Source organism: Lonchura striata, chromosome 2 (genome assembly GCF_046129695.1).
Source record: "Lonchura striata isolate bLonStr1 chromosome 2, bLonStr1.mat, whole genome shotgun sequence".
NCBI classification, from domain to species: Eukaryota; Metazoa; Chordata; class Aves; order Passeriformes; family Estrildidae; genus Lonchura; species Lonchura striata.
The window spans coordinates 79,255,688-79,276,370 of NC_134604.1; the positions used below are offsets into that span (position 1 = coordinate 79,255,688).

General features: G+C 39.0%; 1 protein-coding gene across 4 annotated transcripts in view; it reads right to left on the reverse strand.

Annotated features, from left to right (window-relative positions):
* NALCN (sodium leak channel, non-selective) overlaps nucleotides 1–20,683 on the reverse strand; it is a 231,773-nt gene that overhangs the window by 202,460 nt on the left and 8,630 nt on the right. For all 4 annotated transcript variants that reach the window (XM_021530247.2, XM_021530244.2, XM_021530245.2 and 1 more), the window contains 2 exons: nucleotides 19,432–19,578; nucleotides 16,954–17,136 (listed from right to left, as the gene is read on the reverse strand). In XM_021530247.2, the coding sequence (XP_021385922.2) occupies nucleotides 16,954–17,136; nucleotides 19,432–19,539 (291 nt within the window). In that variant the 5' untranslated portion in view covers nucleotides 19,540–19,578. The remainder of the gene's footprint in view (nucleotides 1–16,953; nucleotides 17,137–19,431; nucleotides 19,579–20,683) is intronic.

Sequence of the window (20,683 nt, forward strand, 5' to 3'; positions counted from 1 at the left end):
TAAAACTATTTCACTAATGTCCTCATGTGTCAAACAAAGGTTGGAAACAAAGGGCGGGAAACAAAAGAAATTGTGAATTGCTTAGTTAGGACCATGCCAATAGCTAAAGAAAAACGGAAATGTTTTAAATGGGTGGTTCACCTCTAAGTTGTCCTCTACAACAGTGATAGGATCACTTCAAAATAACCCAAAACATATTTACTTTAAAAGTCTGTATTAAAGGGGGAAAAAGAAACAATGTATGTGTGGGAATGACACAACTTTTAATTTTCTGCATGTCTTCTTTATGATAAAGTCTCTTCATTCATAATGAAGGAACTTATTTAAAATAAACTCACATAACAGCAACTGATTTGAAACAGCTAATGGAATTACATTTTCTGTGCAAAACTTAACTCTGAATGGCTACAACGAATATAATATCATCACTTTATTATCATTGAACTAAATAAGTTCAATTTGTAAGTACTCATGCATTGTACTGAACTGCTCCACCATCAGATGCTTTAAGTAACACATTCCATATTACATAATTTGTCTTTTTCTTAACAGATAATGTAATATTGAGAGTACTCTTGCATTCTATCCTAGAAAAACATTGAAAAACCATTAGATGTTACAGCACAAATCTCAAAATTACTCTAATTAATAAAATGAAACACAGCTCTTGCTGGTCCTTTGGGTAGGAGTGATGCCACACATGCTACGGACACACAACAACATAATTTCAATTGATCATTACAAAAAACCCTATAATCACTAAAGAACCACTACTTCATCCTTTGCAATCATTACAATAATTGATTTTGAATTGAATTTGTTGAGATTTTCAGATTGTTTTAAAAAACACCAATAAATGTGCAAAGCTAAAGAATTATTCACTAAAGAACTGCGTTGTTGTGTCTTTAATTTGATATTTGTTTAATATCTGTTTCCCCCCCCCCCATCCCTAAAAACCCCCTCATCTCCAAGTTGCCAATCCTCCCTTTCCCTGCCCCTTTCCCTGGAACCTTCCCTGTCATGTTAGTTCTGCCCTAAACTCCTCCCCTGCTATTCCCTTAGTGGTTACTGTTCCTACACCCCTCCTCCTGAGTTCTGTATAAAACCTCTGCTCCCGCCCCCGAGGGGGTCTTGGGGCTCACTGAATAAAACCATCCCGTTCACCCCCTAAGTCCCGTGTCGCCTTCGTCTGTCCCCGCGCGCCACGAACTGAACTGCAGAGCTTGCAGGGGGAAGCGGCCGCCCGTTCTCTTCCCTCACCGCCCAGCCCGGCACGGCTCGGAGTGCCGCGGCGAGAGGAGCGCATGCCGCGCCACAACATATGGTAGCAAGAGGATGGTTCCCTCCTTCGTCTTGTAGAAAAAACGGGCAAATTCGTGGGGGCGCCCGCCTCACAGAAGAAGAAGGAGGGAAGAGGAAAATCTACGGCCGTAAAAGCTCTGCCGGATGCTATGAGAAGCTGAGCGCCGAGCGAAAAAGATTGAGGCTCCGGGACCTCTTTGTTCTCGCCATATACCCGCCCTGGAGCAGCCGCGCTGCACGGGCAGCCGGGCTGCAGAGCTTTTTGGCGGGCAGACTTACCCGAGGACACAGAGGGCGGTTTTGGCAGCGGCTCGGGGGAGCCTGAAGAAAGGCTGACCGAGAAGAGGTTCCTCGGTCAGCAGCTGCAGTGAGACCACCGGAGGCTGATAGTGGCTGAAACCAAGGCTTTGGGGACAAATCTTGGTTTAACGGGAACACCCAGGCCTCCGGAAGGGCCAAAACCGGGAAGGAACATCCCCAGTTTTTAGCGTGACTTTTCCAGTGAGTCGAAGAGAAGATTCAAGCCATCTCCGTCCGAGCCTGCAAGGTAAGGTAGGCTACACGGCGTGGGGATCGCCCCGACGGGCGGCTGGGTCTGCCACTTTTTTTTTTGCGTTTTAACCCCCGTCTGCGCCCAGTCTGGGGCTGTAGCCTTGCATGTCCCTGGCAGGCGGGTGGGTTTTCCTTTTCTGGGGGAAGCTAGCACTGAGTGCTATTCTTCGCCTAGTCTTCTGTGGGGACCTAGATTGGATCGCTTTTTCTTCTCCTCGAAAATGTTGTCTTCTCTATCCTCCCCTCCCCATTCTGGGCTGGACGGAGGGGGTAGAAAAGACACCAGTAGGGAACAGCTAAGAGGGCGACACGTTAGCTATAGGAGAGTTGTTAAAAGAGACCCTTTACACCCACGCATTGCGCCGACATCCAGCTGCGTTGGGGCCCCCCCCCCCCCATAAATTTCCCCTTTTTGCTTCTGTGAAGCTCCCTATGCCCCCATCCCCTCGGACTTTCCTAAAACCCTTTCCTATCCTCCCTTGGGGATTGCTGTGGCCAAGCCGCCCCAAGTGCCCTGCCGGACACTGCTCAGGCCAAGGGCAGTGTATCTGGCACCCCCTCCCAAGATGGCGCTGGCCACGCCGCTTGGAACCCGCTTTCCCGCCTTGACCCTTCTTTTCCGCCCCTGGTTTCCCGCCAGTCCCATCTCTCTCCCAATGGCCCTGCACCGCCCCTGCACGAGGCTAGTCCCTATTGTGGGGAGGCGGGGTTGGATATTCCCCAATCCTTCTTCTGGCTCTTCCTCCGGGGGGAAGGTCGGGAGGGATCTTCTTCCGAGGAAATGGAGCCGAAACCCGGGACTGAGGATCCGTCATTTTGTCTTCCCCCTGAAATGGCGGCACCCCGGTCCACCCCTTACCGATACCCCCTGTTAATCATGGCAATCACTAATTAAGTGATTGTCTGATTCCCCTATCCTATTCCTTAATGTACCCTACCCAATACTCCTTTTTATTTAACTACGAATTCCTCTTTTTGCTTTTAATTATTTTTTGAATAATCTATTTGTTGAGTTATATTTTATAGAAAGAAATACCATCCCAGTTAATTAATACTCAAGATATTATGCCCACCTCGCAAACAAACATTCAAATTGAACAAACCACATCGCTGTCCGCTGACTCTGCTTTAAGACAAGCGCCGTTATCCGCTGACTCTGCTTTAAGAATTTAAGAAGCTGAACATCGCAAACGCCGTAACGAAGCAAGTTTTAAATCAGATGAAGTCACAAATCCTGCTGTGCTTTGTACCCTTAATTTGGACTTTCGTTTAGGACAATTTTATATATTCCAGATGAAGTTTTTATATGTTTCATATGTTATAATCACAATTAGTTTATCATTTTTTGATGTCTTTCAACTTATGTTTTTTTTTAATAATATGTAATGTTACAATTTGATTTTATATTAAGTTGTTTTGTTATAATTATAATTAATTCAGTCTTTTCTAATATTTTTTGACTTAAAGGCTGTGTTTTTAACCATTATTGCTACAGGAATCGCATAACTAGTATATCGCTTCAGGCTTGCTGCATTGCTGCAAAGTTTAAAAATTTATTAGTTATATTTAGTTGATCTTTTATTATATTTAATTCCAATAATTCCATTTAATTATTTTATTTAAATTAGATAGTTGTAATTTTAATCATTCTAATTAAATTTTTTAGTTTAATTTCTGTCAATTATTTCATTCTATTTCAATAGTTTCAATTATTTACATTGTTTTAGATTGTTACTCAGAGCAGCAAACCAGCAAGTTTTGTACAGTCTTATGTCTGATTTAGGCTGTTACTACTCTTCCTGCCCTATAAATGCAATAATGTGTCTTTCATGTCCTTTAAGTAATTTACAAAGTTATCATATAATTTTATGTTATATTAATTTGTTTAAACCACAGAATTCTCCGTCCTTTTGTACCTTTTGTAAAAGAAAAGAGGGAGATGCGGTGGTGTGTCTTTAATTTGATATTTGTTTAATATCTGTTTCCCCCCCCCCCATCCCTAAAAACCCCCTCATCTCCAAGTTGCCAATCCTCCCTTTCCCTGCCCCTTTCCCTGGAACCTTCCCTGTCATGTTAGTTCTGCCCTAAACTCCTCCCCTGCTATTCCCTTAGTGGTTACTGTTCCTACACCCCTCCTCCTGAGTTCTTGTATAAAACCTTTGCCCCCCCGCCCGCCGGGGTCTTGGGGCTCACTGAATAAAACCATCCTGTTCACCCCCAAGTCCCGTGTCGCCTTCGTCTGTCCCCGCGCGCCACGAACTGAACTGCAGAGCTTGCAGGGGGAAGCGGCCGCCCGTTCTCTTCCCTCACCGCCCAGCCCGGCACGGCTCGGAGTGCCGCGGCGAGAGGAGCGCATGCCGCGCCACAACAAAGAACAGTTTCAAACTTGTTTTTAAGGCAGACTAGATTATTATGTAGATTATAAATACTAAATTTAGTAATTCATGTTTCATATCATATTGGGTGGCTATTAAACTACAGTTTCACATTTCATATGCTGTTTTTAACAGAAAAAAATCAAACAAAAACACTGTAAAGGAAAAATCAATTCTGGTTGTGAAGCAAAACTCAAGACTTTCAGACAGACAAACAAGGACCATTTTACTTGCTAATAATCCTATAGCAGTGTTTTCAGTAAAAAAATGGGGTGGGGGAACTAATAAGAGTTAAAAAAACAGTGTTTTAAACTAAAACTGTTAAGTTAAACAAACAAATAAACAACCCCAACAAAACAAACAAAAAGAAAATCACACAAACCTCCCCCCACAAACCCAAACCAGGGACAAGCATTAAAGTGTTATACAACTCACTTCATCAAGTACGAAACTATTGAAGGGAATAACTGTTTCCACAAACAGTGGAAAGGAATGCCACAACACAACATCTGTGTTGCCCACAACATTGTAGAGTATCTCAGTTCAACCCAGCGTCAAGTACTTTGGATTGACCACAATTGAGAGCCTCCAGGCACAGTCTTCATATCTAGCCCATAGAGAAGAGATGCTGATGCCCAACAAAAATACGGCTCCTAAGCCCTTGAGGAAGGGAGCTTTGCTGCTCTGTTATACAGCTGCTCTCTTGATACACCACCTCACCATTGCAGGTGGGTGCCAGTATGTCCTGCAGAGTTTTTATGGGTTACTGCACTGAAAGCCTGAATTTCATTTCCCTCTCCATCTGCTCATTAGCCATCTGTATTCAGTGCCCCAGGTATTGTCTTACTAGCTGACTTGGCTTCCCTGGATTTGTTAAGGGTTCATCAAATTTAAAGGTGGCTGATCAGGAGGATTAATAGGATTCCCCTACATGTAACAGCACTCACTGTTTCCAGAAAGTGCACAGAAAAATATCTCCACTGTGAGAACAGTCAACCCGATCAAGTTGCCCAGAGAAATGATAGTGTGGGAAGGGTCACACTCCAGCACAGTGTGGGTGGAGGGAGGCAGAGATCTCTGAAGCTTGCTCTTGGGGAAAGAGGTTTATTGGGGGTCCAGGAATGCCCGAGCCTCGTGCTCTCAGGCAGAGCTCGTGGCCGGGCTTAAGAGGACGGGGGAGGGGAGAGACAAACGGAGGGTTTAGGAGAGGGGAAGCCCCAGGAGGGGAGGAAGTCCAAGAGAGGGGGAGAGGTTCCAAGAGAGGGAGGAAGTCCAAGAGAGGGGGGAGAGGTCCAAGAGGGGGAGGAAGTCCAAGAGGGGGGAGAGGTTCCAAGAGGGGGAAGGGTCCAAGAGCAGGGAGAGGTTCCAAGAGGGGGAAGGGTCCAAGAGACCGCATGGCCCCTCGGAGCTCCCTTATCAGGAGCTCCCAGGTGGGCCGGGACAAGGCATGGGCCAATGGGGTTACAGACTCTGATGTTTTAGTGGCAGGTACAGAGGTGCAGGATGAGCCATGCATCCTTTGGGGGTGGGATGGAACAGTCCATTTCACTCCAGGATTCATCCAAGGGCAGAAGTGACATCCAGCTAGCTGAGAGAACAATCATATCTATCTATCATCTGCAATATGATAACATATTTTTTTTCTAGAAATATTTAAGACTCAATATCCTAGAATCCTGGCTTAACAACTCTGAGTCCTGCTTTGAGCAAGAAGTTGGTCCAGACCATCTCTTCAGGTTCCTTCCAACCCAGACTGTTCCCTAGTTGTAGGCATCTAAGTCAATCTCCTCCAAATGCTATTTTTTTGGCGTTAACTCCAGTTCTACATCTAGTTCCACATGTATGGACATCTGCTCATTCTTGGAGGCACTCTGCAGTCTCACAGAGGTGATGTGAAATAGACACTGCTGGGCTTCATTCAGCAGTATTCTGCCCTCTCCTAGCTCCACTGTTTATGGTGGATGCAATGGGCAGACTGGGATCCAAATGTTTCAAGGTGAAAGCTTTTACTTTGCAGTATCAAATATCACCTGGAGGCTGAAGAGGGAGTTTTGATAGGCAAACAGTCTCATCTAACATGACAAAACTCAGATTTATGATTGACACTCAGAGCTTTCATTCAACAGAAGAAAAATCCACAATGATGAGAGTTGGAATACATAAGAAGAAGGCACATTCCAGAAAGAGGATTGTATCATTTGGTAATCGGCATTATAAAATGCCGAAGAATAATTTTTTTTACTACAGAGACCAGAAAAAGTTTATTGAAACAAAAATCCTAGTATTGCTGTGAGAAATCCATATTTATATTAATGGTGGAGAACAAAATACCATGAAATCAAATTTTACATCCACCTTATCTCCTTAAAAACCCCACACAAATTTCATAATTTTCATGAAAATACAGCTGCACAGAAATGCTCTTATTCCCTTCAACAGGGATTTGGATGACATTAAGATTTGTTTATTGTCATGTCTTTTTTGATCCTCTCAAATTAAGAGAGGAGACAACATGGGAGTAAAATAAAATAAAATGGAGTTTTTTAGTTATAGCACACTTCCTTGAAAATGCAAATTTCAACACAGAAAGGCACATTAGGAATTAATTTCCCTCTTTTGCTACCTGAAAACATGTTATCCAGTATGCTGCTTTCACTGCTTTTTACATGATATGTACCATTTTACTCTAACATGAAGTAATATATTTAAAATATCCCTCAATAATAGCTGTTTTTATGAAGAATAACAAGAAAGTAATCCTTTAAAGTGCTATTGGAGAGGAAAAAAATAACATTACCAAAAAAGTAAAGTTTTGTTAATCTAATTGGTCTGTATATTTCTAGCTACCTTATGAAATTCAGTGAGCAGTATAGTTTTTCTTAGTAACTTTTAGTTAAATTTTGATCACTATGGTAAGTCACTAAGTATTTTTTTATATGGGCACATAATTCAATCCATGCCCAGAATAATTTCTCGCTTAAAACTTCCATGACCCCTTGACCAGTTATAATAAATATAATTTTTATTTTAGAAATACTGCTTATGTACTTTCAACCAAATAATTTAAATGCATTTGATTTCCTAATGTGTTAATGCAAAAATGGTGCAAAAAGCCCCACTGTGTAATATGAGTCATTACTTTCCTGTAATAAACACTCCAATAAAACCAGACACAAGTAACCATAGAAACAGGTGCGTATATTCCAGTACCATGGTCTCTAACCTTCCCTGGTCCACAGGCAGTAACACCCAACTAGCAGCATGCTGCAGGCAACTTCCAATTTCTTTTCCTCATGATAATCAGTTTTAATTTCTTTAATTTCCTGTGACTGGAAACAGCATCAGAGCATTTTACAAGCAACTCAATCCCAGTATCCTGAGAACAGATGTCCTTACGATGGTCGTAGACACTTAGCAAAGCAGCAATAAACAGAGGAAAAAGGTGAGACAGAAGAATCAACTTTTGTAGATGCTCATATTCAAATAATGGATATAAATACTTTTTATATTACATAATATTTAAAACTAACAATCACAGCTCCAACACTAAAATATTCCAGTATTAAGTTCTAAAACAGTTTAAAATAACATATTCTTTGCCAACACAGTATAGCATAGAACCTGCAGTACATATCTAGGTCTCCAACACAGTACAAAATTCAATTTTTTAATATAAATATATATATGTATTTTAATATATATCTATTTTTGTAAAATAATTTGTCATAAGAATAAGTAATTTTCATCTTATTATGACAAGGTATAGGGTAAAACAGAAGCTCAAACCTTATGATAAATGGTCTTTTTTGTGTTTGCTCTGTGAGCTTTTTATGACCACAGGCATGTAGTTTTCTCTATTTTTACCCCTTCACTCTGTTTAGTCAAAGCATCTCAAGATTTTCTTATCTGTGCCATTGATTCCACTAGTTATGTCCCTGCCCTCAAGGTCAAGGTTCCCTCTTTTGTTTGTGAATTGCACATCCCGAGACAGAGCTTTCAGCAGAGTTATCATAAGCACATCAGAGCATCTTATTGCTGGATGACAGGAGCCACATATTCTGTTTTATTATCCAACCTTTGAAAATAACACAATTTCTTGATCCTTAATTCATTTATGAACTATGGGTATACAGCACTTCTAAAGTAATGGAGTAAAATTAATTTCAAAATTTCAATCTTCTATTTTCAGTCTGTAATGCAACAGAAACACCCTTGACAAAGTTACCAAAAGCTGGTAAGCCAGTTGACAGTGTTTCACCATAATTTTATTATTTCCATCACTTATCAGAAAGATTAAACTAATTCCGTAATTTCTCCATTCTTGTTTGGTAAAAATGGCATGTTAATTAATATTAAAACTACTGAAAATAACTCAAAAGAGAAACTTGTAATCAAGTGCAGTAACCATCAGTTCTGTAATTGATAAGACAAACTTATAAATTAGGATGATTATGGAAGAAGTTCATTTAAGCATAACTCAGTTAATGTCACAAGTATTAAAAGAGAATTTAGCATCACATTGTGTGCATACTCTACCTGCCTACCTGTCCGCTGACAGTAAATATATGACTTAGAGAAATTGCTGACTGACAGGTGAGGTGTTAGCCTGTGTACTTTAAGCTTTCCTTTCTATCAATGGAAAAAAAACCAAAACAGATCAATTATCCTTTGAAAGAGCCTACTTTAGACATAAACAACTAATTGCAGACCATTGCAGTCCCTCAAGTTAGTGCTGATTAATATTATTTTTCTTCTCCTATTTAAAGTCAAAAAATCTATTTTTTGCATCCTTAATTCTCTCCTCTTGAGCAGACAGACAGCAACTACAGCAACCAAAACACCTATCAGAAAAATAACAAGGAAATTATGAGGAAAATGTTTTCTCTGAACAGCACAAATGCTGCCTGGAAACACCCGACATGCTGGAAAGCCACTGATTTCAGTTAACTAAGTAATTTGTTGTCTTTAGTACTAGACAGAAGCAAGCTAAACTGCTCCCATCTATTTGTGACTGTTTCTGTAGCAGAAGCTTAGTTCCAGTTCCTGTCTAAATTCACCAAGAATGCAGAAAGCTAATTGTGTAACCATTCACTTCTGCGCCTTGCAGGAGTTCTGAAGTCAGTCAAGAGCATGCAGCACTACTGAAATAAGACTGACAAATCCACTCACAACTACTTCAGTAAGTACAAAAGTTTTGCTGTAAATGTAATTGTTTTAACAATGGGAAAATATTAAGGACCATTACATATGACTTTTTGCAATATCCTTTGTTAGCTGACATGTGTCACAACTGCACAGTAAAAAAAAAAAAAGATATTTCTATTAAATTCAGTGTAGTGCTTGTGTTGTATAAAAAAACATTTGCATTTTCAGCATTAAGTGTCAAAGAGGCTTTTTTAACAGACAGGAGAATGAACTCTATCCTCTTTTTTTACAATGTAACTCTCTTAATGGAGGAGTAGGATAAACCATGCCTCCTTTTCACAACATGATTTCAGTGTAGGTTCTCTCATACCATCATGACAGTGATTAGAAGCTGCAAGGAGGATGCAGTCTAATGAAGAAAATTTCATATACCCTAACAGTGTCTGTGCAATGAAATGATATGCACTCATCTTTCATTCCCTCAAGGCCGAATTATCATCTGAGATAACTGCTACTTGGTTTCTTTTTGTTATAATTTTTGGCACACTTTCCTTTTTGATTATTTTATTATACATTATGCCACCAGTGCAACTGTGTCAAAAATAAGCAATTTACCTGGAATATTTCTGTCTCCCCATAAACAAGGTGAAAATAAATACTTCTAATAATGGTAAAAGATACCTTTAAAGTAAGGTATCCTTACCTCAGTCATACCCATGTGAGATGAGCTTCAGGAGATGCATTACTAGAAAGCATAAGGTAATTTTTTCATTCTACTGATTAAAAGAAATAAAGACCTTCTGTCACAGGTTAGGATGCCCTATTTCTTTGAGAAGTCCGATGCCCATCTAGCAGCACATCTGTTCTAGGCTTGAGCATTATCCTTCACTTCTTCAATTCCACCCTAGCTCCTTTTTCAAGGAGGCCATAATTTTGGAAAGTTTCCTTGAATCAGAAAACAGACTTGTGTCAAGCACATACAGTCATGCTCTTAAGTGACATATGAGTGGGCACATCAATGTGAGCTTTGATTCTGAGGGACCGTAAGACTTGTCAGTTAAGTTCCAGGTTGACTCATGAACTATTTTGACAGACCCAAAGAGTAGTTCCTTCATGGTGCTCTCAGAAGCCTGTCAATCAATCACTAAGTTATGCACTAGACAAACTGCATGTAATTTGAAAGGCACTTTAAATTTTATTGATAAAATGAGAGATGAATCTGCTTTCATTTGACAGACAATACTTCCTTAATGCAACTGATTCTTGCAAATCGCCTTCTGACCAAGGAGCATGAAACATGACAGGAATCAGAACCAAAGAGTCACTGAACCCTGTTTACATTCTGGGAACTAAAGAACTTGAGAACAAATATGGGATCAATTGAAGGAAGTGGAATTCTGAACTGAAAAGATCATGAAAATACCAATGTCAAATTTAATTCAGTAAGCTTTAACTATGCACTATTACATTTTTTATTACATTTACTACCCCAAGCCATCATTCATCAATATAAATTTTTTTTAAAATCTTCAATATATAAGATTATTGTTTAGAATGCAAGCATAAGAATATGTCCTAAGAAACAAACTGACATGCTCTAATTCTGTCTCTATCTTGTTGAGTTGTGTTTTCAATGTATATCCCCTCATATTGGTTTATCCCTCCATATCCCCTCTTTGTACCTGTGTAGTCCACCCCAGTTTTCCCCTCCTTTGCCCCCCGAGAGCCACTCCCATGTCCTTCCCCCGTTGGCTGTTCAGTTTTCCCCATCCTCCCTATATCTGGCTGCTCTGGGCGGGGCTCCCTCTCTCGGGAGGGCTTTCAAAGCTACATGTGGCCTGGGAACTCTCTAGGCTCTCATTAAACTTTGGAACTAATCCTGAGGGAGGGCACCTCTTTCCTTTGCTTGTGGGACCAGCTCGTCTTTGGACTCACGAGGGAGCTTCTCCAAGCCCCCCGGGATCCAAGGAGAAGTTCCTTCCCTCTGCCCAACTCGCCCCACTGCCCAGCTGGCCGGGCTCCACAGGCGTTTTGTCCCTGTGGATTTGAGGGAGAGATACAGCACTATCTCATATAAAACTTCACAAATTCTTACTGCTTGTGCATGTATTTTTTACAATGTAGACAGACATTAGCCAGACTGTCCTAGAATGTTGTTTTTAACAATATTTTAATCAGTATGAAATTACAGCCTGAATTTAATTTTTCAGATACAAGTTTCAAAGTAAAGACAGATGTATTAATAGCATTAGCTCACTTGTTCATGACATGTGAAAGCAACTGCATGGGCAGCCCAAAGTTTGGATAGATTTTACTAGCCCAGCAACAATAACCCAGAAGGAAACACGAGTAATAAAAGATACAATACCACTGCAAGATTTCACTTTAACTTTCCTTCTGGGATAAGAAAACATTTAGATGGAGGTATTGGATTCTTTTGTCACTTAGTTTACACAGGGAAAAGGGGCACTTTCTACAGACAAAAGGCTAGCAGTTTCAGAAACTACTTTTCCAAAACACCCTAGAACCCAAAGAAAGTGTATTTTTCGTTTGTCCTCAGAAGGTGTTAATTAGACATTTTCAAAATCTTTCTAGCTCAGCTATACTTACATTGTAATTAATTAGGACTAAAGTGGATGGTGCCTACCTTCTCCATAAATTAGGTTTCTCACTGGACTGTAATTTTGCATTAATTGTAGTTCAAAGTTTTTTTAGCATTTGAATTCCTCAAGTATTTACAGAAATACTGATTCATGGTAAAGTTCAGTAGAACCATATGGCAATGCATTCATTGATAGTATGCTCACTAAAAGACTTGAATTCATTTAAATTACAACATTGCAGTAAAAAATTGCCTTATATAAAGATGTTTCATATACAAACATTTTTAATAAATGCTAACAAGTTTCTAAGCAGTGCCTTATTTACTTCATTTGCCACTATCTTTGGCAGTCCATGGATCAATGCTCTTGGCAAAATTATATTAAACTAATATTTTCCATAGAAACAATAATCCAAAGAATAAGTAAAATAATTAGCTAAAAGATATTATTCACTGAACAGCATTGAAATAAAAATGGAAAATTTTGATTAAGCATTACCAGAAATATTTTTTGCATAAGGTTGGTCAAGCATTGGAATAAGCTCTTTAAAGAACTTGTGGAATCTTCATCCTTGAAGGAGTCTGAGATTTATCTGGACAGCCCAAGCCAATGTCAACATTATCTAACTGGACCTGCTTTGGGCAGCGGGTCAGACCAGGTGACCTCTGGTGGTCCCTTACATCCAAGTTATTCTACAGTTCCCCAAATGGTACCAAAGAAGGTACTCCATTTCAGTGTAATTATATTTACTGATGAATGCTACAAGACATTAGGTATTAAGCAAATCCTCAATTGTAAAAATAACAATAAATGCAGGCATTTTCAACTTAAGCTCTTTGCATAACAGTGGTTATATCTGTTTTACTGTATTTTTATCTAATAAATGAAGAGCAAAATGTCAGTGTGCAAAAGAAATTATCTGTGTTGTTATTTATTCATTTGTAACATGAATTGAGGCAATGGGACCAACTCCAGACAGCTATTAATTCTGTGTACCCAGACTCATCAGACGTGCTTCAAAGACAAGCTCATAATACAACAATCAGAGACAAGTTCATCCTGAGCAGAGCAGCTAAGGACTGTAGGTCAGTCTAGTTCAGAGAACACTCTACAGCTTCCTGAAGGGGGGAAGTGGAGAATGAGGCGCTGACTACCCTGGTACCTTGTGATAGGATGTGTGGGAATGGTTCAAAGCTGTGTCATGGAAGGTTCAGACTGGTAATTAGGAAGCATTTCATAAAAAAAGGTGGTTAAATACTATAACAGACCCCCTAGAGTGATGGTTGATGGCCAAACCCTGTGCTTAAGAGACATTTGGACAGTGCACTTAGCAAAACACTTCTAGTTTTGGTCAGCCCCAAATTGGTCAGGCAGTTGGACTAGACTGTAGCTCCCTTCCAATGGTCTCTTCAAACTATTCTAGTCTAGTCTAGTCTATCACAGAATCAGCTGAGTTGGAAGGGAACCATATAAGGATCACTAAATCCAATTCCCAGTCCTGCACAGGACAGCCCCAAGAGTCATGCCATGTGCCTGAGAACATTGTTCACATTCCTGTTGAACTCTGTCAGGCTGGTGCTAGTGATCACTTCCCTGGGGAGCCTGTTCCAGTGCTCAAACACCCTCTGGGCGATAATATCCAACCTAAGTCACCCCTGACACAACTTCAGGCTATTCCCTCAGGTCTGTCACTAGTTACCAGAGAGAAGAGATCAATGTCTGCCTCTCCTCTTCCCCTTATGAAGAAGTTGTAGACTGCAGTGAGGTCTCCACTCTGTCTCCTCTTCTCTGGGCTGAACACACCAAGTGCCCTCAGCCACTCCTCATCTTCCCCTCCAGGGCCTTCATTATCTTTGTTGTACTCCTTTGGACACTCTCTGTTAGTTTAATATCTTTCCTATAATGTAGCACTCAAAACTGACGCATAAAAATGCTGACTCATATTCAGCTTTCTGTGGACCAGGACGCCCAGGTCCCTTTCCATGGCACTGCTTTCCAGCATCTCATTCCCCAGTCTGTACTGTACATCCAGGGCTGGCCCATACCAGGTACAGAGTCCAGCATTTACCCTTGCTAAATTTCATATGGATTTTTATTGCCCAGCTTCTGATTTAGTTGAGGCCTCTCTGCAGGTCCTCCCTGCTCTCAAGGGAGATAACAGATCCTCCCAGTTCTGTAGTGTCTGTGAACTTGCTCAGTATCCCTTCCAGTCCTGTGTCCAACTCATTAATGAGATGTTGAAGAGCACAGAGCTGAGGAGCCCTCTGGAACCCCACTAGTCACAGGTCACCTGTCTGATGTCACCCCATTCATTGTAACCATTTGTGCCTGACTCATGAGCCAGATGCTCACCCATCACATGATCTGTTTGTCCAGTTGTGTGCTGGCATTTTGTCCAGATGACTCCTGTGAGAGACAGTATTGAAAGCTTTACTGAAATCCAAAAATATTACATTACTGGCTGCCCTTGATCAGCTAGGTGGGTTACCTTTTCATAGAAGGAAATCAGATTTGATAAGCAGGACCTCCTCCTTACAAAGCTGTGCTGACATTGTCTTTCAGGTGTTTTTCAATACCTCTGATCTTCTCCACAACACCAGACACTCAAGTGAATCTGAAAGGTCTGTAGTTTCTGGGATGCCCCTTTTTTGCCCTGTTGAAAATCAGGACAACATTCGCCAGCTTCCAGTCATCTGGGACATCTCCAGATTCCCAAGACCACTCAAAAATCAGAGAGGTTTTGTGATGAAATCAGCAGCTCTTTGAGGATTCTTTAACATATCCCATCAAGCTCCATAGATTTGTACGGATAAAGCTGGAGCAGCAGATCATGAACATTTTCAGGGACAACTGGGAGATGATCATTCTGACAGTCATGGTCTCCAGCTCAGAGGCTGAGATCCCCTTGGTCCATCAACCATGTTGAACACAGAGGCAAAGAATGTGTTAAATGCCTCTGCTTTGTCCATGTCCCTGTTTGTGAGGTGATCCTTCTCATCCTGTTAAGGGCTAATGTTATTTTTACACTTCCTATTGCCATTAATATACTTGAAAAAAAACCTGTCCCCCATAGTTCTGGCAGGTTTAACTCCAGCTGATCTTTGGTCCATAAATTTTCTCCCTAGAGTAACAAGCAGCATCTTCACAACTTCCCTTGTCACCTGACCTTGCTTCCACTGGTCACACATCTTTCTTTTTTCTCTTTATTTCCAAGAGAAGACTTTGTTCAGCCAAGCTGGCTTTCTGCCTTGTCTGCTTGACTTCTGACATTTGGGAATTGCCTGGTCCTGTTCCATTAGGACATGATGTTTAAAAAGTGACCAGAACTGATGGACCTCAGCATCTGCAAAAATCATTTTCCCAGGGGACCTCACTTAGTAATTTTCTGAACATCCTGAAGTCTACTCTTCTCATGTCCAGATCTGAGGTTTTGCTGTCATTTTTCCTCCTGTTAAAAGAAGTTTCAAACTCTTGCCAAGACAGCTGCCAATCTCCACTTCATTCATGAGATTGATTTTGCTGACAACAGTAGATCAAGGAGAGCATCTTTCTGAGTCATCTCCCTTAGGACCTGCTCCACAATGTTGTCATCCAGGATTCCAGGTTGTACCAGCTATATGATGCTCCCAAGTAATTTCTGGCAAGCTGAAATAAGCTGCCCTTATTGTCCATAAGGACAATAGCAATCCTTAACATTCTTTTCTCACAAACCCACAAATTTAGACAACCCAGTAAAGAGAATAGGCTATGCAGCAGCATATCTTTCATGGCCCCTAGCTGTTGACTGTGAGTGAAGTTGGTATTTGCATACACAAAAGCTCAGAAATCAAGCCTCGTAAAAAAGTCACTCTGTTGGGCACCCCTCTCTCTCTTCATTAATATCTACATTTCCTTTTCTCTGCAAAGGTTGTACTGGTTGTAATATTTTTATTCCCACACTGTTCAAATGTTCATGATGGTCACTAAATCCCCATGCATAATCCTGAACAAGAGCTCAGGTATCAGCAAGAAACAGCACTTCACAAAGGATTACTCTGGCTTTACACAGCCCATGACAATTTTCTCAGAATCATCTTATTTCTGTAACTTTTAAAATATTAATATTAATGACAATTAAATTTTCATTATTAATATTCATTAAGTATGATGACACAATACCTCAGTTATTCTGAGTTTGCTATCTGTAAACTTATAAAAAATTAAGAACTTATGTACAGATGTCTCTGGAGTCACCAGACATTTAAGGAGTTAAAAGCAAGGATAACAACACACATTATCTATTATGTGCAGCAGTGCCATAATTGGATTGTCAGTAAGGTCTGCAAATGGATTTTATACATGAAAACCAAATGTGTATGTTTTTGTGGAAGGCGAGAAACAATCAATAAAATAATGGTACCAAATAATAATTACTAAAATACTCTGCAATTTTGCAGCCTCCAATCCACTTACACAAATTAGCCCTGCAACAACATTAGACGTATCATAAGAAAAGTATTTTGTTTACCAACGTGGACTATATCAAGGTAAAAAATATTCAAAGTAAGATCACTTTCTCCACTAGCTCACAGTGACTCATGTTCTTATTTAAGTGAAGTAGCCATACAACAACACACCCAGCCATATGAAATGGAAATCAAAATTCTAAATCCATAAATGGACCAAGAGATTTTTAATGCTATTGTGTATGTAGCTTATTTTTATTTTATTTCTTTATACTAATAAAATGAAACTATCTGTTTTCTCAATAGGAAACCTTTATTATGAATGCTTGCATTATATTTTGAGGGAATTAAATATGCAGTAAAGCTACATCTTTATCCATCTATCTTTTCAGTTTATACACCATGGTGTTGCCTGCAGTTAAAAACAATCATAGCAAGAAGAGATGGCATGCTAAAAAAACAAACACCAAATGTCATTAGCATACATTCAGATCACTGGGAGCATACAGAGAATACTGTTCAAATGCTTACCTTAACTATCCCACGAATATGCATTTTTGCTATCATCTCTGCAGTGTAAAGAAACATCAACAGAGTATCAAGAGCAAATGTCACATACTGGAGAGGCGGATAATGCTCAAAGGTTTTTGGAGTGTTCATACACACAGAAATAACACTGATGATGGCACAAATTCTTAGTAAAGAGTGCACCCACTGGAAAAAAGTAAAAAAAATAAAACAAAAACAAAACCTAAACATGAGAAATTACAAGATTGCTTTGATGTTCAAAAAACCTCAAATATTTACTTTCATAACTTATCCTGGCAGTCTTTTGCAAATGCATGTCTGTGTCCTTTTACATCACAATCCACATATTAAAGGTCTTCAACCAAAAATAAGCACTCCTAAATTACTTATACATATATAGACATGTATATACTTTTATTAGATAGTGAGGTGGTATATGTCAGAAAATACAAATTAAGAGCCATGCAACTTAGAACAAGGATTCTATAATTTCTGTGGCACTTGCAATTCAATTTCTTTTCAAATGACAACCCATCACATTTATGGGTAGACAATAGTCAGAATTAGCTGAAGCTGGGAGGATGGATTAAATAAAATATTTGCGGAAAAATTTAGCTCAACACTTAAGAAGAAATTATTTTTAAATCAGAGTCACGGGATTAAAAACATCCTTCTGATTATGAAAATAATAAATATAAAAAGAATAAATATAAAAGAGACCATGTCACAGACAGCTACTTCTTTCAGGATTCACTTTTGTTCCAATCAAGTTCTGTTGCTATAGGAGAACAGTTCATTTTTATTACTAATTAGGACTCAGTCCCACTCCTCATTGCCAGTCAGAGAGGGAGGTGTAACTGAAAAGCAGAATGTATCAATATAGAGATTTAGGGTTGGATTTTTTCCTTTTAAATCAAAATATGATTGAAACACCTTGAAGTCAGGCAAGTATAATGAATCATAGTTGGTAAGGTCGTACCTTACCTATGTAAGATTGCAACAAAAAAGAAAAGATACTTCAGCAAAAAAAAAAAAAAAAAACTTTAAACAAGAAAACCTGAAGCATATTTATCAACATTTTTCATCTGCGGAAAAATTCTACACTCATTTACAGTAAACCTCAGGCTTTTTGATATCCAAAAGACTCAAGAACAGCCATCTAATTTAATGCTCACTGTTCACTCACTTAAATGTAATGATATCTGTCATGAATTGAATAGTTCTATCATTTGCATACTCTGAGCTCAGATTAATAATTTGGAAGCAGAAGGCACCTTATGAATGATCTCCACCATCCTGTTAACATCCACTTTGTTTTGAACCTTGTTTCAACTGATACAATTAACATAAATATTAAAGTGTGGCTGATACAAAACTTGTTCTCTGACACAGTAAAATGCCAGTACTAAAACACTAAGCAATATACAACTAGTCCATCAGCATGAGAAGAAAAAAATTATTCCATGAAAACCTTATGCATTGTGTGATGAGAAATGCAGGTAAATACCCATCATATATTTCTGCAATGACATTTTGAATTTATTACAGCAACCAATACAAACATTCTACTTAAATAACAGACAGACAACACCCATATATTAACTCATGCTAAATAGTTTTAGGTGTTAAAACTCAGCAGCAAAGCTGAGAGGACCTGGCATCCCTACTACAAATGCAATGATTTTTTCCTTAAATGATTGCAACGCTAAGAACAGGTATTATTTCAGAATATTTTACTTCCTGCTTTCAAAAAGTAAAAAATTATACACTAAAAGAAATGTGAAAATGTCTTCTTTGCAAAACTAGAAATCATTAACAATATTGGAATCCTGAATCCATGCTCACTCCTGAGCAAATAATTCTATCATAGTAACTATATTTACATGGTGAAGACATTTTCTTAATACTGTACAGGCTATTAATAGCTGCACTCCTAATGAAATTTTCCCCAGTTTCAAGTTGCCAGACACTTTTACACCTCTCTTTTTCTCAAGGCAGGTTTTAGGTTAAATGGTATGAGAAAAATGAGACCTGTACTTCAAAATAAACATCGAAAATAACAACACTTTTATATTCATAAATGGATTAAAGGAGAGATTTGAAAATCAAAAGTGCTTATTTATGGCTACCACTTCAGCAACAAAATCCTTCCTTTAACATCCTTTTCAAAAGCTCATTTTATGAACTTGTAATTTCAATGAACAGATTAGAAACCAGAGACCTTGAAAGGATGGCTGTTTTAAAAGAATCAATCAGATGAACTGGTTGGAAAATACTGATTCATCAATCCCATAATTTTGGAACAGCCGAAATAAACAATTTTATTTCGTCTTTGATGTTTTTTCTAAAAATTAACTGGTACACAAGCAACTATAGCTCAAAACTTGTTTCTGACTAACATCTAATTCAGAATTTTTGTTGAAGTCATGTTTCAACAATTCAAGTTATTTAAAATTAGTAATTACATAAAGAGATACCTACTGGTTTGTTAATCCATAGAATATCTGCATTGTCTGACAAAGATTCATCGGGACCAAAATCCGTAACTGGCTGGGCTTCCACCCTTGAACTCTGTTTCCTTTTTAGCATCCTGAACTTAAGTTCTCTTATCTATAATCGTGAAACCTCCTTGAAAAAAAAGACAGAAAACATTAATTCACTTGAGAAATTTTACAATGCATTTTGAACTGTTTTATAAATAACCTAAAGCATTTTGTTTTCATGTGTACTTCTTTTGTACTTACTGATTAATAGGATATTGATATTATTAAATATAAATCACTGACATGACACTTGTTAGTCTACAAAAAAATTGCACAAAGGTATGCAACACAATTACCAAAACCTTAGCAACACTGACAGAAAATTTGTTCTAATCTGCAAAGAATGCTATTGCTGTGAACTTCAACAGAGAATAATCATTGGGCAGATTTCACCTGGAGCCATTTAATTAAATGTTGACATTTCCATTTATTACACTAGGCTAAGATAAATCCCAACATGCCAAAGGCAAAAAGACAATGTTAAGCAGCCAATAGATGCTAATGTTATTTACCGAAATCAGAAGAGCCTTTTTGCTATATACTAGTATCAACATGTATTTTTCTAATACTTTTTTTGATGTTAACAATTATCTATCCAACAGCCAGCCAGCTGGCTGTCTGTTGGGCATGTGTTGGCATATGGAAGGACTGAGGAAAACGTGTTGTTTCCACAAGGTCAGGCTGCATCTGGACAGTCCTGCATGGGTGGCACTGACTGAGCTTTCTGAATGCTCAGCCATGTGAGCCACAACTAGGGCACAGCAGCAAGGTTGAGTTAGATCTTAGTATTGACTTTCCCACAGACAGTTCATGAACCCCAGTGTCTAAAGAAATTAAAACAGTTGAGGAAGATATATTCTCCTGAGAAGTAGCTGTCTGTCCATGAAATACAATTCTATTGTTCATTAATTACAACCCCTTAGAGATTTATTTTTTTTTCAGCAAAGTTGGGGAGGAAGAAAGCAAGATCCTGGGACCTTGTTCTGGACCTTTACTTTGAACCAAGTGTTTGTAGGTGACACTGCCCTATAACAACCAAAAGTTTGTCAAAACTAGCATAAGATAGATTCACAGAATGGTTTGAGTTTGAAGAAACCTTTAAAGATAATCTAACCCAACTTCCATGTCATGGGCAGGGACATCTTTCACTAGATCAGGTTGCTGAAAGCCCTGTCCACTTTTCAATGATA